The sequence below is a fragment of the Pyrus communis genome, chromosome 6, assembly GCF_963583255.1.
Source record: "Pyrus communis chromosome 6, drPyrComm1.1, whole genome shotgun sequence".
NCBI classification, from domain to species: Eukaryota; Viridiplantae; Streptophyta; class Magnoliopsida; order Rosales; family Rosaceae; genus Pyrus; species Pyrus communis.
Window position 1 is genome coordinate 27157410 of NC_084808.1, and position 14217 is coordinate 27171626.

General features: G+C 37.8%; 3 protein-coding genes across 3 annotated transcripts; 1 reads left to right on the forward strand and 2 right to left on the reverse strand.

Moving 5' to 3' along the window:
* Nucleotides 1-784: 784 nt before the first annotated feature.
* LOC137737962 (uncharacterized) lies at nucleotides 785-7771 on the reverse strand. Its single transcript, XM_068477552.1, has 4 exons — nucleotides 7635-7771; nucleotides 6935-6997; nucleotides 6772-6851; nucleotides 785-2433 (listed from the first exon to the last, which is right to left on the reverse strand). Exon 4 carries the CDS (start codon nucleotides 2111-2113, stop codon nucleotides 1307-1309), a length of 807 nt encoding a protein of 268 aa, XP_068333653.1. The 5' UTR covers nucleotides 2114-2433; nucleotides 6772-6851; nucleotides 6935-6997; nucleotides 7635-7771; the 3' UTR covers nucleotides 785-1306.
* Nucleotides 4197-5024, forward strand: LOC137736352 (uncharacterized). The gene is made up of 2 exons (XM_068475635.1): nucleotides 4197-4461; nucleotides 4588-5024. Exons 1-2 carry the CDS (start codon nucleotides 4197-4199, stop codon nucleotides 5022-5024), a joined length of 702 nt encoding a protein of 233 aa, XP_068331736.1.
* A 5304-nt stretch (nucleotides 7772-13075) lies between the features above and the next one.
* LOC137736353 (PHD finger protein At2g01810-like) lies at nucleotides 13076-14217 on the reverse strand. The gene is made up of 2 exons (XM_068475636.1): nucleotides 13743-14217; nucleotides 13076-13674 (listed from the first exon to the last, which is right to left on the reverse strand). Exons 1-2 carry the CDS (start codon nucleotides 14215-14217, stop codon nucleotides 13076-13078), a joined length of 1074 nt encoding a protein of 357 aa, XP_068331737.1.

The following is a 14217-nucleotide window of genomic DNA, read 5'->3' on the forward strand; positions in this document are numbered from 1 at the left end:
TCTATAAGCTGAACTATTAGATGCAAAACCAATAAAAACGCAATCTATAGTTTTAGGCCCTAATTTTGTTCTCTTTGGCAATGGGACTTGTACTTTTGCCAGGCAACCCCACACTTTAAGCAATTTAAACGTTGGGGTTCTTCCTTTCCATAATTCATATGGTGACTCCTTTCTCGTTTTAGGTGGAATTCGATTCAAAATTTTATTTGCAGTAAGTAAAGCTTCACCCCACAAATTGTGTGGAAGCCCAGAGCTATTTAACATAGAATTGATCATGTCTTTGAAAGTCCTATTTTTCCGTTCGGCAACACCGTTTTGTTGTGGTGTATAAGGGGCTGTTGTTTGATGAATTATGCCATATGTGGCACAAAATTCAGCAAAGGCATGAGACTCATATTCTCCTCCCCTATCGGACCTTAAGACTTTAATCTTCTTGTTAAGTTGATTCTCAACTTCTGCCTTATATGTCTTAAACATATCCAAGGTCTCATCTTTACTATGAAGTAAATAAACATAACAATACTTACTGAAATTATCTATAAATGTTACATAATAGTTCTTTCCACCACGAGTTGGATATGATCTAAAATCACACAAGTCACTATGAATTAAATCTAATAAATCATTGGACTTTTCATGCACGGATTTAAAGCTTTGACTTGCAAATTTCGATTCTGTACAAGTCTCACATTTAACATTATCTAGATAATCAATTTTGGGCAGCAAACCTAAGTTATGCATTATAAAAAGTGAACGAAAATTTACATGTCCTAACCTAGAGTGCCATAAATTAGAAGAATCAACAATATAAGCAGAAGCATTATTTATTTCATTCATAGCATTAACAAGTACATTTAGTTTGAATAATCCATCAGCAAGGTAACCCTTCCCTACAAACATTCCCCCTTTAGTTAGTACAAACTTATTAGACTCAAAAACTAATTTGAATCCTTTATTACTAAGGATAGGACCAGAAACAAGATTCTTCCTTATATCGGGGACATGCAGCACGTCAAGGAGGGTTAATTCCTTTCCAGAAGTGAATTTCAGAACACATTTCCCTATTCCAGCCACAACAGATGCAGATGCATTTCCCATAAACAGCTGCTCATTTCCTTCGATTTTCTGGTACGAAGAAAACATATTTCTGTCACCACGCATGGCGAGTTGCACCGGTATCTATCCACCAATCAGCGTGATCAGACATAAGGTTGATTTCAGAAATCATTGCAGCTAAGGCATCCACATTGTTTTCAATCAGGTTTGCACGGTTGTTGTTGCCTTAATTTCCAGGACCTTGATCCCTTCAATGGCGACATTCTTGAGCCCTATGGCCTTGCTTTCCACAAACCCAGCAACTTCCCTTGATTTTCTTGAAGTCTTTGCCTTTCGCAACAGGGATAAAGTGTTTTTCCTTCTTCTTAGTTTTCTGGAACTTCGGCCTTTGCTTTGATGAACTTCCTTCAACAACATTCGCCTTGGCTTCCATACTCGAAACCAGGCCCTTCTCATTCTTTCTGTTATCTTCCTCTATTCTCAGCCTCACAATGAGATCCTCAAGCGTCATCTCCTTACGTTTGTGCTTGAGATAATTCTTGAACTCTTTCCAAGAAGGTGGCAGTTTTTCTATAAAGGACACCACTTGGAAAGACTCATTGATTATCATCCCTTCAACATGAATGTCATAGATGATTTTCTGAAGATCTTCAGTTTGAGAAACAACGGACTTGGAATCCACCATTTTGTAGTCCAAAAATTTGCCCACGACAAATTTCTTCGAATCAGCATCCTCGGTTTTATATTTTTTCTCAAGTGATTCCCAAAGTTCCTTGGCTGTTTTGCATACTACATAGACATCATACAATGAATCATCTAATGCATTGAGAATATAGTTTCTGCAGAGGAAATCATTATGATTCCAGGCATCTATAGCCGTTAAAGTTTCTGCAGAAAAAATATTTCCTCCATCTGCAGTAGGTACAGTCTCGCGCAGAACATTAGTCAAATTCATGGTTGTCAAATAGAACAGCATTTTCTGCTGCCATCTTTTGAAGTCTCCGCCCTTAAATTTCTCAGGCTTCTCAAAATGAGGTTTAGTTCCTGATTGTTCCATACTGTTCGAAGATTGTTGGAGAACAATTCAGAAATAAAAAAAAATAACAGAACTTGAAATTCTAATATTTTATTTACCAAATATACTTGATGTGCAGAATGAAATTATACAAATAAATAAACTAATATAACAATACAATGATACTAACTTGATCACAGAAGGTAGAGGCTAGCGTAAAAGCTATGTCCTTCGAACAGTATTTTCGTCCCACTCTTGTGCTTGTGGTTCTACAACGTCTGCTCGACCAGGATACAACTACCAAATTCTACAACCCGCACTGGATTATAGAACTCTAGCGAATTGCTTTGTGTGTTTTATCTCTGAAAAATTTGTACGGAAGATAAGGAGGAAGAAAAGATAATTATCACTTGGATACTGTGATTGCAAATATATAGGTTGTTTCACACCCTTTCAAATACATGTTCAATGTATTTAAAAGCACACAACTCTTTCTAATAGCTGTGTCTTTTAATCAAAAAGTACAACTCTTTCTAATAGCTGTGTCTTTTAATCAAAACGTTTTTTAATTAATAAATTAATTAAAAAACTTAATCCGAAAATTAAAATTAATGAATCTGATTAATTTTAAATTCCAAGGCCCCAAGGCCCAAGGCCCTTGTCTTGATTAATTAATATTAATTGTATTTAGGCTATATTATATTCAAGCCTAATCCACACAACCATAAGACCCAAGTCTTCAATCCATTTCCAAATGGTCTAAGTTATAATTACTAAGAAAAAAGAATAAGCCTATATAAAGACTTGTGAAAAAATACTATTGACCAATGTGGGACAAGAGGATCTCAAACTCCAACAATTACAACCAAAACCAATTGATTAACTAACCGACTAACTAAACATATCGAATACATGTATAAACATAATCATAACAATCTACAAGTCACTGATGTGCCTTACATCCAAAAAATTTAAACGCAAGATACACAATCAATAATCACTAGAATAGAGTACATATAACATAAAGAATCCACGAAAAGTAGCAACATACATACCATCTTTATTAAAAGAGAGATTGGATCTAAACAATCTACCAGGTCATAATTAAACCTAATGAAAAATTAACCAAGAAACACTGAAATTTTCATCGCCAAACAATATATCCTCGTGTTTCGAGACTCCAAGCATATTCACTGAATCTTATTTATTTATCAAAACAGATGAACATTTAATTATTAAAGCACTTTGAAGTTACAAGTCGCTTGTCTAGGTGATTTCTTCGCATCCTCTCCAACTATGTGAGGGACCATAACCCTTTGCCTCTTAAGGGTAAGTTGTTTACGCCACACTCTTATACCAAGCACCACCTCACCAAGATCATTCCATTCTTGAATGGGTGTCTAGTCAACTTTTAATTCGCTCCAATATCTTGTATCATAAGGTAAAGAGTTTATAACTCAAGTAATTAAAATGTTAGTAAATTAATTTAATTTTCTATATTTGAATCCTATTGCCATTATTATTTGAAAAAAAAAAAAGTAACAAATAAGTGATTGGGGACGTTTGTGGCTTGCCAAGTGGGGATACAAGTTCTATCGTGGAAGCTACGAGATCAGTCACTTCACATATGTCGATACACTGAACCACATTGGGTCACTGGAGCTTTCAAAGATGGCTGAGTCCTCCTTTGGCCACTAGTTGCAAGCATTACTCTCGCAATACAGGGACTTTCGAACGTCGTCGTCAGTGCTCATCTGCCAACTGGGCAAGCCTTCCCTCTCCCGCTCTCGTTTTGATTACGGATAAGCTGTTGGAGCAGGTTGACCTTGTCCGCTTTGCTGTTGTTTGCAAGGATTGGCATGCTTTTGCTCAAGAATATAAGGATACAACAAAACGTTGTGGTAAGTCACTTCCCATGCTTATGATCCGTCCACTTTTAAGATATACCAAAGGAAAGGGATGCTCCTATCCTCAAGGAAAGCGAGAACTGTACAGGGTCTCCGATTGAAAGGTGTACAAAAATGTTTTGTTATCAGTGCCTTGGAGTAAAAGGTGTTGTGGCTCCAACCAAGGCTGGCTCGTCTCAGTAGATGCACTAGACAAACTTCGATTGTCCGTGACTCTCATGAACCCTTTCAGAAAAGCAGTGGCTCCCGTTCTTCTCCCTCCCTTGGATAACCCCAATGCTGGTCCTTCTGGTTCCTTCTATTTCTATGGTTGGTTCCCAAAGGTAATCTTACACAGTGAGCCTGTTATGAATAATCGAGACAGTAAATATGCAGTTGTAGCAATCTACGACAGAATAAGTGATGATAGTGATCATAGGTTGGCTTTCTTTGAAGAGGGACAAAAGAGTTGGACTTACATCGACAACCAAGAGAACTATCTCAGTGATGCTATAATTTATAAAAGCCAAGTCTACGGAGTTGGACGATCGGGAGCGATTTGATTATTCAACTTTAATAGCAAGCCGCCAAAAGCAAAGGTTCTTACACCTAACCATAGTCGATTCGCAGTTAAGGGATATCTTGTGGAATCGACTAATGGAGACCTATTGCATGTTCGAAGATTTTTGAAAGAGGAGGCCAAGGAGTTCTGGACTGAAGGCTTCCATGTTTACAAGTTGGTGTTCAAGGGGAAGGACGAATCCGCTGTGGAGCAAGTTGAGGTAAAAAGCATTGGAGGTGAGGCCATATTTGTGGGTGACAACTATTCAATGTCTGTATTGGCTTCAGACCGTCCCGGGCTTCAACCAAATTGCATATACTACACCGATGATTTGGAAGAGGTTGCGGGCAAACCGACGTATTTTAATTACAAAGGACCAAGTGACATGGGCATCTTCAATTTAGAGGATGAGACCATCGCAAGACACTACTCTTCAAGTCCTCGGAGCATTACTAATAATCCAGCTGCCTTTTGGATTGTGCCACCGTCTAACGGATTCTGCTGACTTCCCGTTTCCCGTGTTACACCTATTGCATGTTGCTGCAAATTAAGCCAAAGTCTAGCTCTTTATTTGTTGCACCTCTAATTAACGTTGCATTGTTCTAAATTTCTATAAACCTCCCTTAATTTAAATCTAAATGTCAGATTGTTCCCTACCTGCTAGTTTTCAGGTTTAAGTAGCAAGCTAGGTTCTTATTTGGTTTGATTATGAATGACCCCGGTGGTAATTAACTTGTGTGAAATTCTCATTTTTCACCCAAAAATAATCTATGGACTTCAGTTTACTTAAGCACTCTGTAAATAAAATTTAGTGATGTCCATCTGTACCGGGAATGCACTCCTTAGATTAGTAATCAAAGTACGTAAATATTTGTTTAACTGGGTCAGCTAAAATAGAAGGAACCAGAAGGACCAGCATTGGGGTTATCCAAGGGAGGGAGAAGAACGGGAGCCACTGCTTTTCTGAAAGGGTTCATGAGAGTCACGGACAATCGAAGTTTGTCTAGTGCATCTACTGAGACGAGCCAGCCTTGGTTGGAGCCACAACACCTTTTACTCCAAGGCACTGATAACAAAACATTTTTGTACACCTTTCCATCGGAGACCCTGTACAGTTCTCGCTTTCCTTGAGGATAGGAGTATCCCTTTCCTTTGGTATATCTTAAAAGTGGACGGATCATAAGCATGGGAAGTGACTTACCACAACGTTTTGTTGTATCCTTATATTCTTGAGCAAAAGCATGCCAATCCTTGCAAACAACAGCAAAGCGGACAAGGTCAACCTGCTCCAACAGCTTATCCGTAATCAAAACGAGAGCGGGAGAGGGAAGGCTTGCCCAGTTGGCAGATGAGCACTGACGACGACGTTCGAAAGTCCCTGTATTGCGAGAGTAATGCTTGCAACTAGTGGCCAAAGGAGGACTCAGCCATCTTTGAAAGCTCCAGTGACCCAATGTGGTTCAGTGTATCGACATATGTGAAGTGACTGATCTCGTAGCTTCCACGATAGAACTTGTATCCCCACTTGGCAAACCACAAACGTCCCCAATCACTTATTTGTTACCTTTTTTTTTTCAAATGATAATGGCAATAGGATTCAAATATAGAAAATTAAATTAATTTACTAACATTTTAATTACTTGAGTTATAAACTCTTTACCTTATGATACATCAATGACTTGTAGATTGTTATGATTCTGTTTATACATGTATTCGATATGTTTAGTTAGTCGGTTAGTTAATCAATTGGTTTTGGTTGTAATTGTTGGAGTTTGAGATCCTCTTGTCCCACATTGGTCAATAGTATTTTTTCACAAGCCTTTATATAGGCTTATTCCCTTTTCTTAGTAATTAAAACTTGGACCATTTGGAAATGGATTGAAGGCTTGGGCCTTATGGTTGTGTGGATTAGGCTTGAATATAATATAGCCTAAATACAATTAATATTAATTAATCAAGACAAGGGCCTTGGGCCTTGGGAATCAAATCAAATCACTTACAAAACTACAACAAGAAGGAAAGAGTAATTCAGTTGGTTAATAAGGCTTTAATCTCACAATAGATATCACACAGGATCTTCTCACTGGGGAACAGTTTAGTAAGATAATAACAAAGAAGCAAAAAAAGCCCATTATTAGCTATTCCACAGTAGTCACTCAACCACATTAAAACTTTCCATTAAAAAAAATGCTTCCTGAGACACATTTAGACCGTCTAACAAACACATCACATATATGAGTTTGACTTGTTACCTTATAATCAGAATCCCCTGGTCCAATTTCCTTGCTCTCTCCCTCAGAGCATGTTGACCGTTGAACTTGTTCAACGGGCCCTGAAGCAAAAATCAACATTAGAACTCCATAAACCAACCACCCCACCATGACATATTCTAACAGGAGTACAACAGAAGCATACCTTCTTTGGCGACCATTCTGGGGGATAATAAAAGTTGTCTGCCCTAGCAGCTGCAAGTGTAGACTGCAGAGAACCAGGTAAAACATTTAGTAGATTGAACAAATCTACAAGCAGAAAGAAAAGAAAATCCTAAATATTACTACGAAAATACAATTGTCAAAATACAAAAGATTCATCTCATGCCCAAGTATTTGTAACCATTGTTTCATAACGATCAATTACATTAGAAAAAATAACATTCCAAATTTTCTTTGGTGAAGAACTATATGTTTAATTTATCTCCTCTACATTTAAATATCGAAATAGCATCAGCACAAAATCCTTTTGAGCTCATTGGGTCACCTAAAATCTTAGACGGGCAACATTATCGATCAATTTTTAAACTTTCAATAATGAATCAATGCGATCGTAGGTTCTCAAATAATCACAATCGAAAGCAGAATCAAATCTGTGCACAATTAAAAATTAAAATTCAAACACTCCAAAAATTGGATATATTGAACGTGAAAATTCAAACTTTATAGCCCTCATCTTACATAGAAAACTTCGTTTGACAATAAATTAACAAAATTCAGATCAATTAACTCGAATATGAAACGCGTCTAATCCGATATCAAAACCCTAATATTGCAATAGCTTCAAGAACGAATAGGAAACCCTAATTTAATTGAAATTGATGAAAAGAGATGAATTTGCATACCATTTTCTCCTTCTGGAATTGCTACTTGTTCACCGGAGTTTTTCCGATCAATCAACCAGTCCGCTCGATTCAATCGTTCTGTTGAAGTTTTGGTTCACGAAATTTTTTTATGCCCTTTTTTCCGAGTCGGTTCTCAATTTTCCCTATTGGACAAAGACGACGTCGTATTACTGTTTCCGGGCCCTGCCTTTTCTTGTCATTCGCAATGCTACAAGAATATAGAAACCCAATATCGTCTCGGCTCATGGCCCATAAAAGATCGTCACACACATCCAATCACTAACTAGATTTTAAATTTAGGCCTTTATTTCTCTTTTAGAGAATGAATGAAAAGCTTAATCCAATTACATATATCTAATCCGGCTTTAGATTTAAATTAACGTAAAGAAATTTAGAACAATGGTACGTTACACTGGGTAATCTTCGGCTTGATTTGCCGCTATATGCAATACACACATCACGAAATTCAACAAAGTAAATTAGAAGGCGGCACAATCCAAATGACAGATGAATTATTAATGATCTGAAAAATTAGAGAATAGTGTCTTGTGATGTTCTCGTCCTGTAAATTGAAGATGCCCATGTCACTTGGTTCGTTGTAGTAAAAAAAAACTTGGGTTCGTCCACAACTTCTTTCAAATCATCCATGTGGCAAATGCATTTCGGTCGGCACCCCAGATGGTCTGAAGCCAATACAGACATGAATGGTTATCACCAACAAAAACAGCCTCACCTCCAACGCTTTTTACCTCAATCTGCTCAACAGTGGCTCCGTCCCCTCGTTGAACACCAACTTGTAAACCTGAAAGCTTTCAGTCCGGTACTACATGGCCTCCTTTTTCAAAAATCTTCGAACATGCAGTAGGTCTCCTTTAATTGATTCCACAAGATATCCCTTACTCGCGAATCGACTATGGTTATCTGTACGAACCTTTGCTTCTGGCGGCCTGCTTTCAACTCCGTAGACTTGGCTTTTATAAATTATAGCATCACAGCTCTCTTGGTTGTCAATGTATGTCCAACTCTTTTGTCGCTTTTCAAAGAAAGCCAACCTACGACTTCTATCGTAGATTGCTACACTGCATATTTACTGTCTTGATAATTCATATCAGGATCACCCTAACCTTTGGAAACCAATCATTGAAATAGATGGGACCAGAAGGATCGGCATTGGGATCATCCAATGGAGGAAGAAGAATGGGAGCCACTGCTTTTCTGAAAGGGTTCATGAGAGTCACTTACAATCGAAGTTTGTCTAGTTCATCTACTGAGACGAGCTAGCCTTGGTTGGATCTACAACACCTTTTACTCCAAGGCACTGATGACAAAACATTTTTGTACACTTTTCCTTCAGAAACGCTGTAAAGCCCTCGCTTTCCATGTGGAACGGAGTATCCCTCTCCTTTGATACGTGGAGGGATCATAAGCAAGGGAAGTACCTTACGCAAGCTTTTTGTTTTGTCTTTGTATTATTGAGCAAAAGCATGCCAATCCTTGCAAACAACAGCAAAGCAAACAAGGAAAACCTGCTCCAACAGCTTATCCATAATCAAAACGAGAGCGGGAGAGGTAAGGCTTGCCCAGTTGGCAGATGAGCAGTGACGACGACGTATGGACGAAGCACCCACGTTCTCTGTCTCCCATTCGCCAGATGAGCGACCCCGACGGCGTTTCAAGGTAGCTCCCGTGTTCTTCCTCTCCCTACAGTCGGTAGAGGGGAGACGACAACGCTTTGAGACAGCACCCATGTTCTCCCTCTCCCGGTCGGCAGACGAGGGACAAGGACGTTTCAAGGTAGCACTAGCATCCATGTATTTTTTGATAAAACGAACTTCCGGACCTAATTAAATAGTGTTTCGGAATCAGAAAATGGGAAGAAATTCGTATATCAATACTAATTGATGCGAGATAACATGAAATAAAATATAAAACAATAATCTCCCACAAAAGAGGAAATAACCAAGCGAAATAAGTACATAAATGTTGAAATATTAATGTTAATGTATTAATATTGCTTGATGTATAAGAGTGGACAGGTTAATGCTTTAAAATCCGGTCGGCAGATGAGGGACGACGAAGTTTCAAGGTAGCACTAGCACCCATATTCCTTCGATCAACGAACTTCCTGACCTAATTAAAAAAAAACAATCAGAAAGAATAAGAGAAGAGGAAATACCTGGGATAAAAGAAATTCCAAAGAGTGCACGCAAATTCAGAGATGAATTTCTATGAGAATTTGAAGGAGAGAAAGAGAGGGATTGAAGGAGATCGAGCGAGAAGAGAAATTTTAAGTTTTGGTTTGAACTTTTTTTATGCCCTTTTTCGGTACACAATTTTTCCTATGGACATAATACAACGTGCTGCCTTTTATTTTATTTTTTTCACGATCTTAGGAGAATATGAAAACCCAATGTCGCATGGGCCCAAGACCAATAAAAAAATCGTCACACAAATCCAATAACTTGTACAGGATTTTAAATTTAAATCCATATTGTCAAATTCCCAGATGATTCAACAGTTTGTGTCAAGACGCCATGCAATTTTTATGATTTTGGTGTAAGAAAGTGAATAACATGAATTTATATTTATCAACGTCACACAATTTTCAAAGTTTGATTTAGCATGATTGAAATGTATGAACTTTGTTTTTATAGTGAAGGAGGTAAAGATTATAAACTCGCGCATACTTCCTAATCACTTATTTGTTAGCCTTTTTTTCTTCGAATGATAATGGCAAGGGGATTCAAATATAGAATTAATTACGTAAGTTATAAACTTTTTACCTTGTGATATAAGATATTGGAGCGAACTAAAAGTTGACCATAGTTCCATGCCCTTCGCGTTGAAGATGTCGGACAATTCAAAGCATTCTTTTATGAATTAGTAACTGTCCTTTAGTCCCTTATGTGCAGTTTCCTTCAAATCTCCAATAGTTGCATCACCTGGAACAAAAACCACTATGTCTCCAATTGGCGACTCCCTTTCCTCTTGGATTTTGTTGGAGTGATGCTCATCCCTCCAATCAATGTTTGGCCATGGAATTTGACATATGAATGTCAGTGGCAAAGATTCCCCTTGTGCAGCAATGTCAAATTCTTTCACAAAATGTTTACAATTCTGTATAATTTGAACACACTCCTTTACTTTACGTATAATTCAGTGAATCAGTGTATGCGAAACGACTGATCCCATAGCTTCCATGATAGAACTTGTATCCCCACTTGACAAACCACCAACGTCCTCAAGCGACTCTGAACAACAATTGAAGATCCATCCCAGCTTTAAAAGAATTGTCTTTAACACAGATTGCTTTGCATACAAGGATTCTAATCTGTTCACATTCTAATTACATAAATAATTACATGACCAGATGAGTTTTCGCAATCATACCTGGTCCTAAGAAGAGTACACATTTTGTCCCAATAAATGGCGGTAACCATCAGACTGAATCAATCAACCCATACATGATCTGGTTCTGTAGATCAAGCACACCATTATGTATAGGGTTATTCCAACCCTGTTCCGGCGGAATGATCACATGGTATCATCGGTTGCTAAATCAAACTTTGAAAATTGTGAATTTATCAACATCACACTATTTTCAAAGTTTGATTTAGCATGATTGAAATGTATGAACTTTGTTTTTATTGTGAAGGAGGTAAAGATTATAAACTTGCGCATACTTCCCAATCACTTATTTGTTAGTTTTTTTTTTCAAATGATAATAGCAAGGGGATTCAAATATAGAAACTTAAATTTAAATTAATTTACCAACGTTTTAATAAGTAAATGTTCATTTGTTTTGATAAATAAATAAGGTTCAGTGAATATGCTTGGAGTCTCGAAACACGTGGATATATTGTTTGGCGATGAAAATTTCAATGTTTCTTGGTTAATTTTTCATTAGGTTTAATTACGACCTGGTAGATTGTTTAGATCCAATCTCTTTTTTAATAAAGATGGTATGTATGTTGCTACTTTTCGTGGATTCCTTATGTTGTATGTACTCTATTCTAGTGATTATTGATTGTGTATCTTGAGTTTAAATTTTTTGGATGTAAGGCACATCAGTGACTTGTAGATTGTTATGATTCTGTTTATACATGTATTCGATATGTTTAGTTAGTCGGTTAGTTAATCAATTGGTTTTGGTTGTAATTGGTTTGGGTTTGACTCATTTTGTAATATATATACATGGATTATTGGAGCAAGCATCTTCTGTGCAACCGATCATACCTATGATCATTCTGTTCGAGGAATGGTTAGCTATGGTTATTTATTGGGCATTAGGGGATGTGATGCGGGCTCTGTTGGCTTATCGAACGTTCATGGTTTTTCAAGTGGGATACACATTCAGTCAGGAAAGCTACGAGATCAGCCACTTCGCATACCAAATTTCACTGACCCACATTGCATCATTGGAGCTTCGAAAGATTGCCGAAGTTGTTGACGAGCATCATACAATGAGAGCATTACTCCAAGAAAATTCCTACAAATCAATTATGAAATAGTAACTGTATCGGATTACTCGGATTGTGTGATGCTCTCAGTGCATCATATTTTCTGCCTCATGAATCTCCCCAACAAGATGGGAGAGAAGATCTTTGAGCATTCCAAAGTCCCTGTATCGTGAAAGTAATGCTTGCAACTGGTGTATGATGCTCTCAGTGTATGAGATTTCGAGGGAATTGAATCAAAATTTTATACGAAATCTCTGCAAATCAATTAAACTCCATAAAAATCCATTAAAATCTTTCAAATTCTCAATTGAATGCACCCCTCTAAATATTTTCATTATAAATTGAGTAGTTAAATTAGGTGCCGTGAATCACATAGTTCAACTATAACATGATGAAAAAGAAAAAACTAGAAAGAAAACAATTTATAAAATCCATAACACTAGTGGGGCTTCTCAACTGGGCAGCCATTCTTGTCCTTGGGGAAGTTTCAGTAAAAAAACTAATACCATAGTACCAATAGTGACTAAAAGAACCTATTTACCTCTAATTCCTGCAAAAGAAAAAAAAAAACCCTAACACCATATCACATGCTCGGGACCGGACCGGGCTCATAACAATATTACATGATGTGTCATGTGATGTGTTAAAATTAATGAGGAAAAAAACTAAGAATAACAGACCCAATGAATGGATATATAGCAAGAAGCAGATAGAACAACAGATGGAAATAAATTAAGTACCCAAACAAAGCAATCACTTAATTCTTAGTTATAAACTATATCCCTCAAAAAGTTCTGCAGAAACAACTTATGTGAAATTGCAAAATAGGCAAATGTTCAGAAGACGACAAACAGAGATCGAGATCGATATGAGCAAATTAAGTGCCCAAACCAATCACTTTTTATTGTTACTAACAATTTGGCAAAAGAAAGTAAAAGAAAAAGCTTGGAAGAAAATCAATTTGTTGCTAACAAATAAGCCTCATGCACCACCAGATTCAGTACTACTACTGTTGTACTCGAAACTGTGCGCATATTTGTCGGATTCCAGCTCGGTCCGGCGGCAAGTTTTGCAACGAAAAATTTCTGGAACATCATCATCTTGTATCTTGAAGCACAATGTATGACACCGATTGCCGCAGGTGTCGCATTCCACCATCCTCTCACCGTCTTCCTCCTTGGCTGGGCATTTACACAGGAATGTCTTCAGGTGATCAGAACCGCCTTGGAACCACAGTTCCATGTCCTTCGCGTTGAAGCCGTCCCCTATCAATTTAACTGGATTATCATTCAAAATCTTAGAAGCTGGTGTTGTATCACACAATCCGAGAAAGATGTCGGACAATTCAAAGCATTCTTTTATGAAATAGTAACTGTCCTTCAGTCCCTTCTGTGTAGTTTCCTTCAAATCTTCAATAGTTGCATCACCTGGAACAACAACCACTATGTCTCCAATTGGCGACTCCCTTTCCTCTTGGATTTTCTTGGAGTGATGCTCATCCCTCCAATCAATGTTTGGCCATGGAATTTGACATATGAATGTCAGTGGCAAAGATTCCCCTTGTGCATCAATGTCAAATTCTTTCACAAAATGTTTACAATTCGTATACAATGGTACATCAATACTAGTTTTATATCATTGCATGTACCATTGTATATTTGTCCTTCCCATGGTAACTCCTTCAGCTGCAAATGATAAACATCCCTACCATTGTGGTCCCTTGTCGTACGGGCAAAAATGTGATGCTCATCAACCACCACGTTGTCTAGGTTGGACAACACATGATCTAGAACGGCGGTAGCCCCTACTGATGGCCGGTTAGCTTGCTTGTTTGCTCGAGCCAAGTCAACCGCTGCTTCCCGTAAAACTTTTCGGGGCATCGGAGGAGCACCATTGCCTAGTATCTCCTTGAATTGATTCACCGCTATGCGGATTTTGTCAGCTTTGCATTTGCTATTGTACTTGAGCTCCTTTATGTCATCAACATTCCTGCTATTCCTCTTCATATTTTCTGCCTCATGAATCTCCCCAACAAGAGGGGAGAGAAGATCTTTGAGCGTTCCAAAGTCCCTGTATCGTGAAAGTAATGCTTGCAACTGGTGGCCAAAGGAGGACTCGGCCAT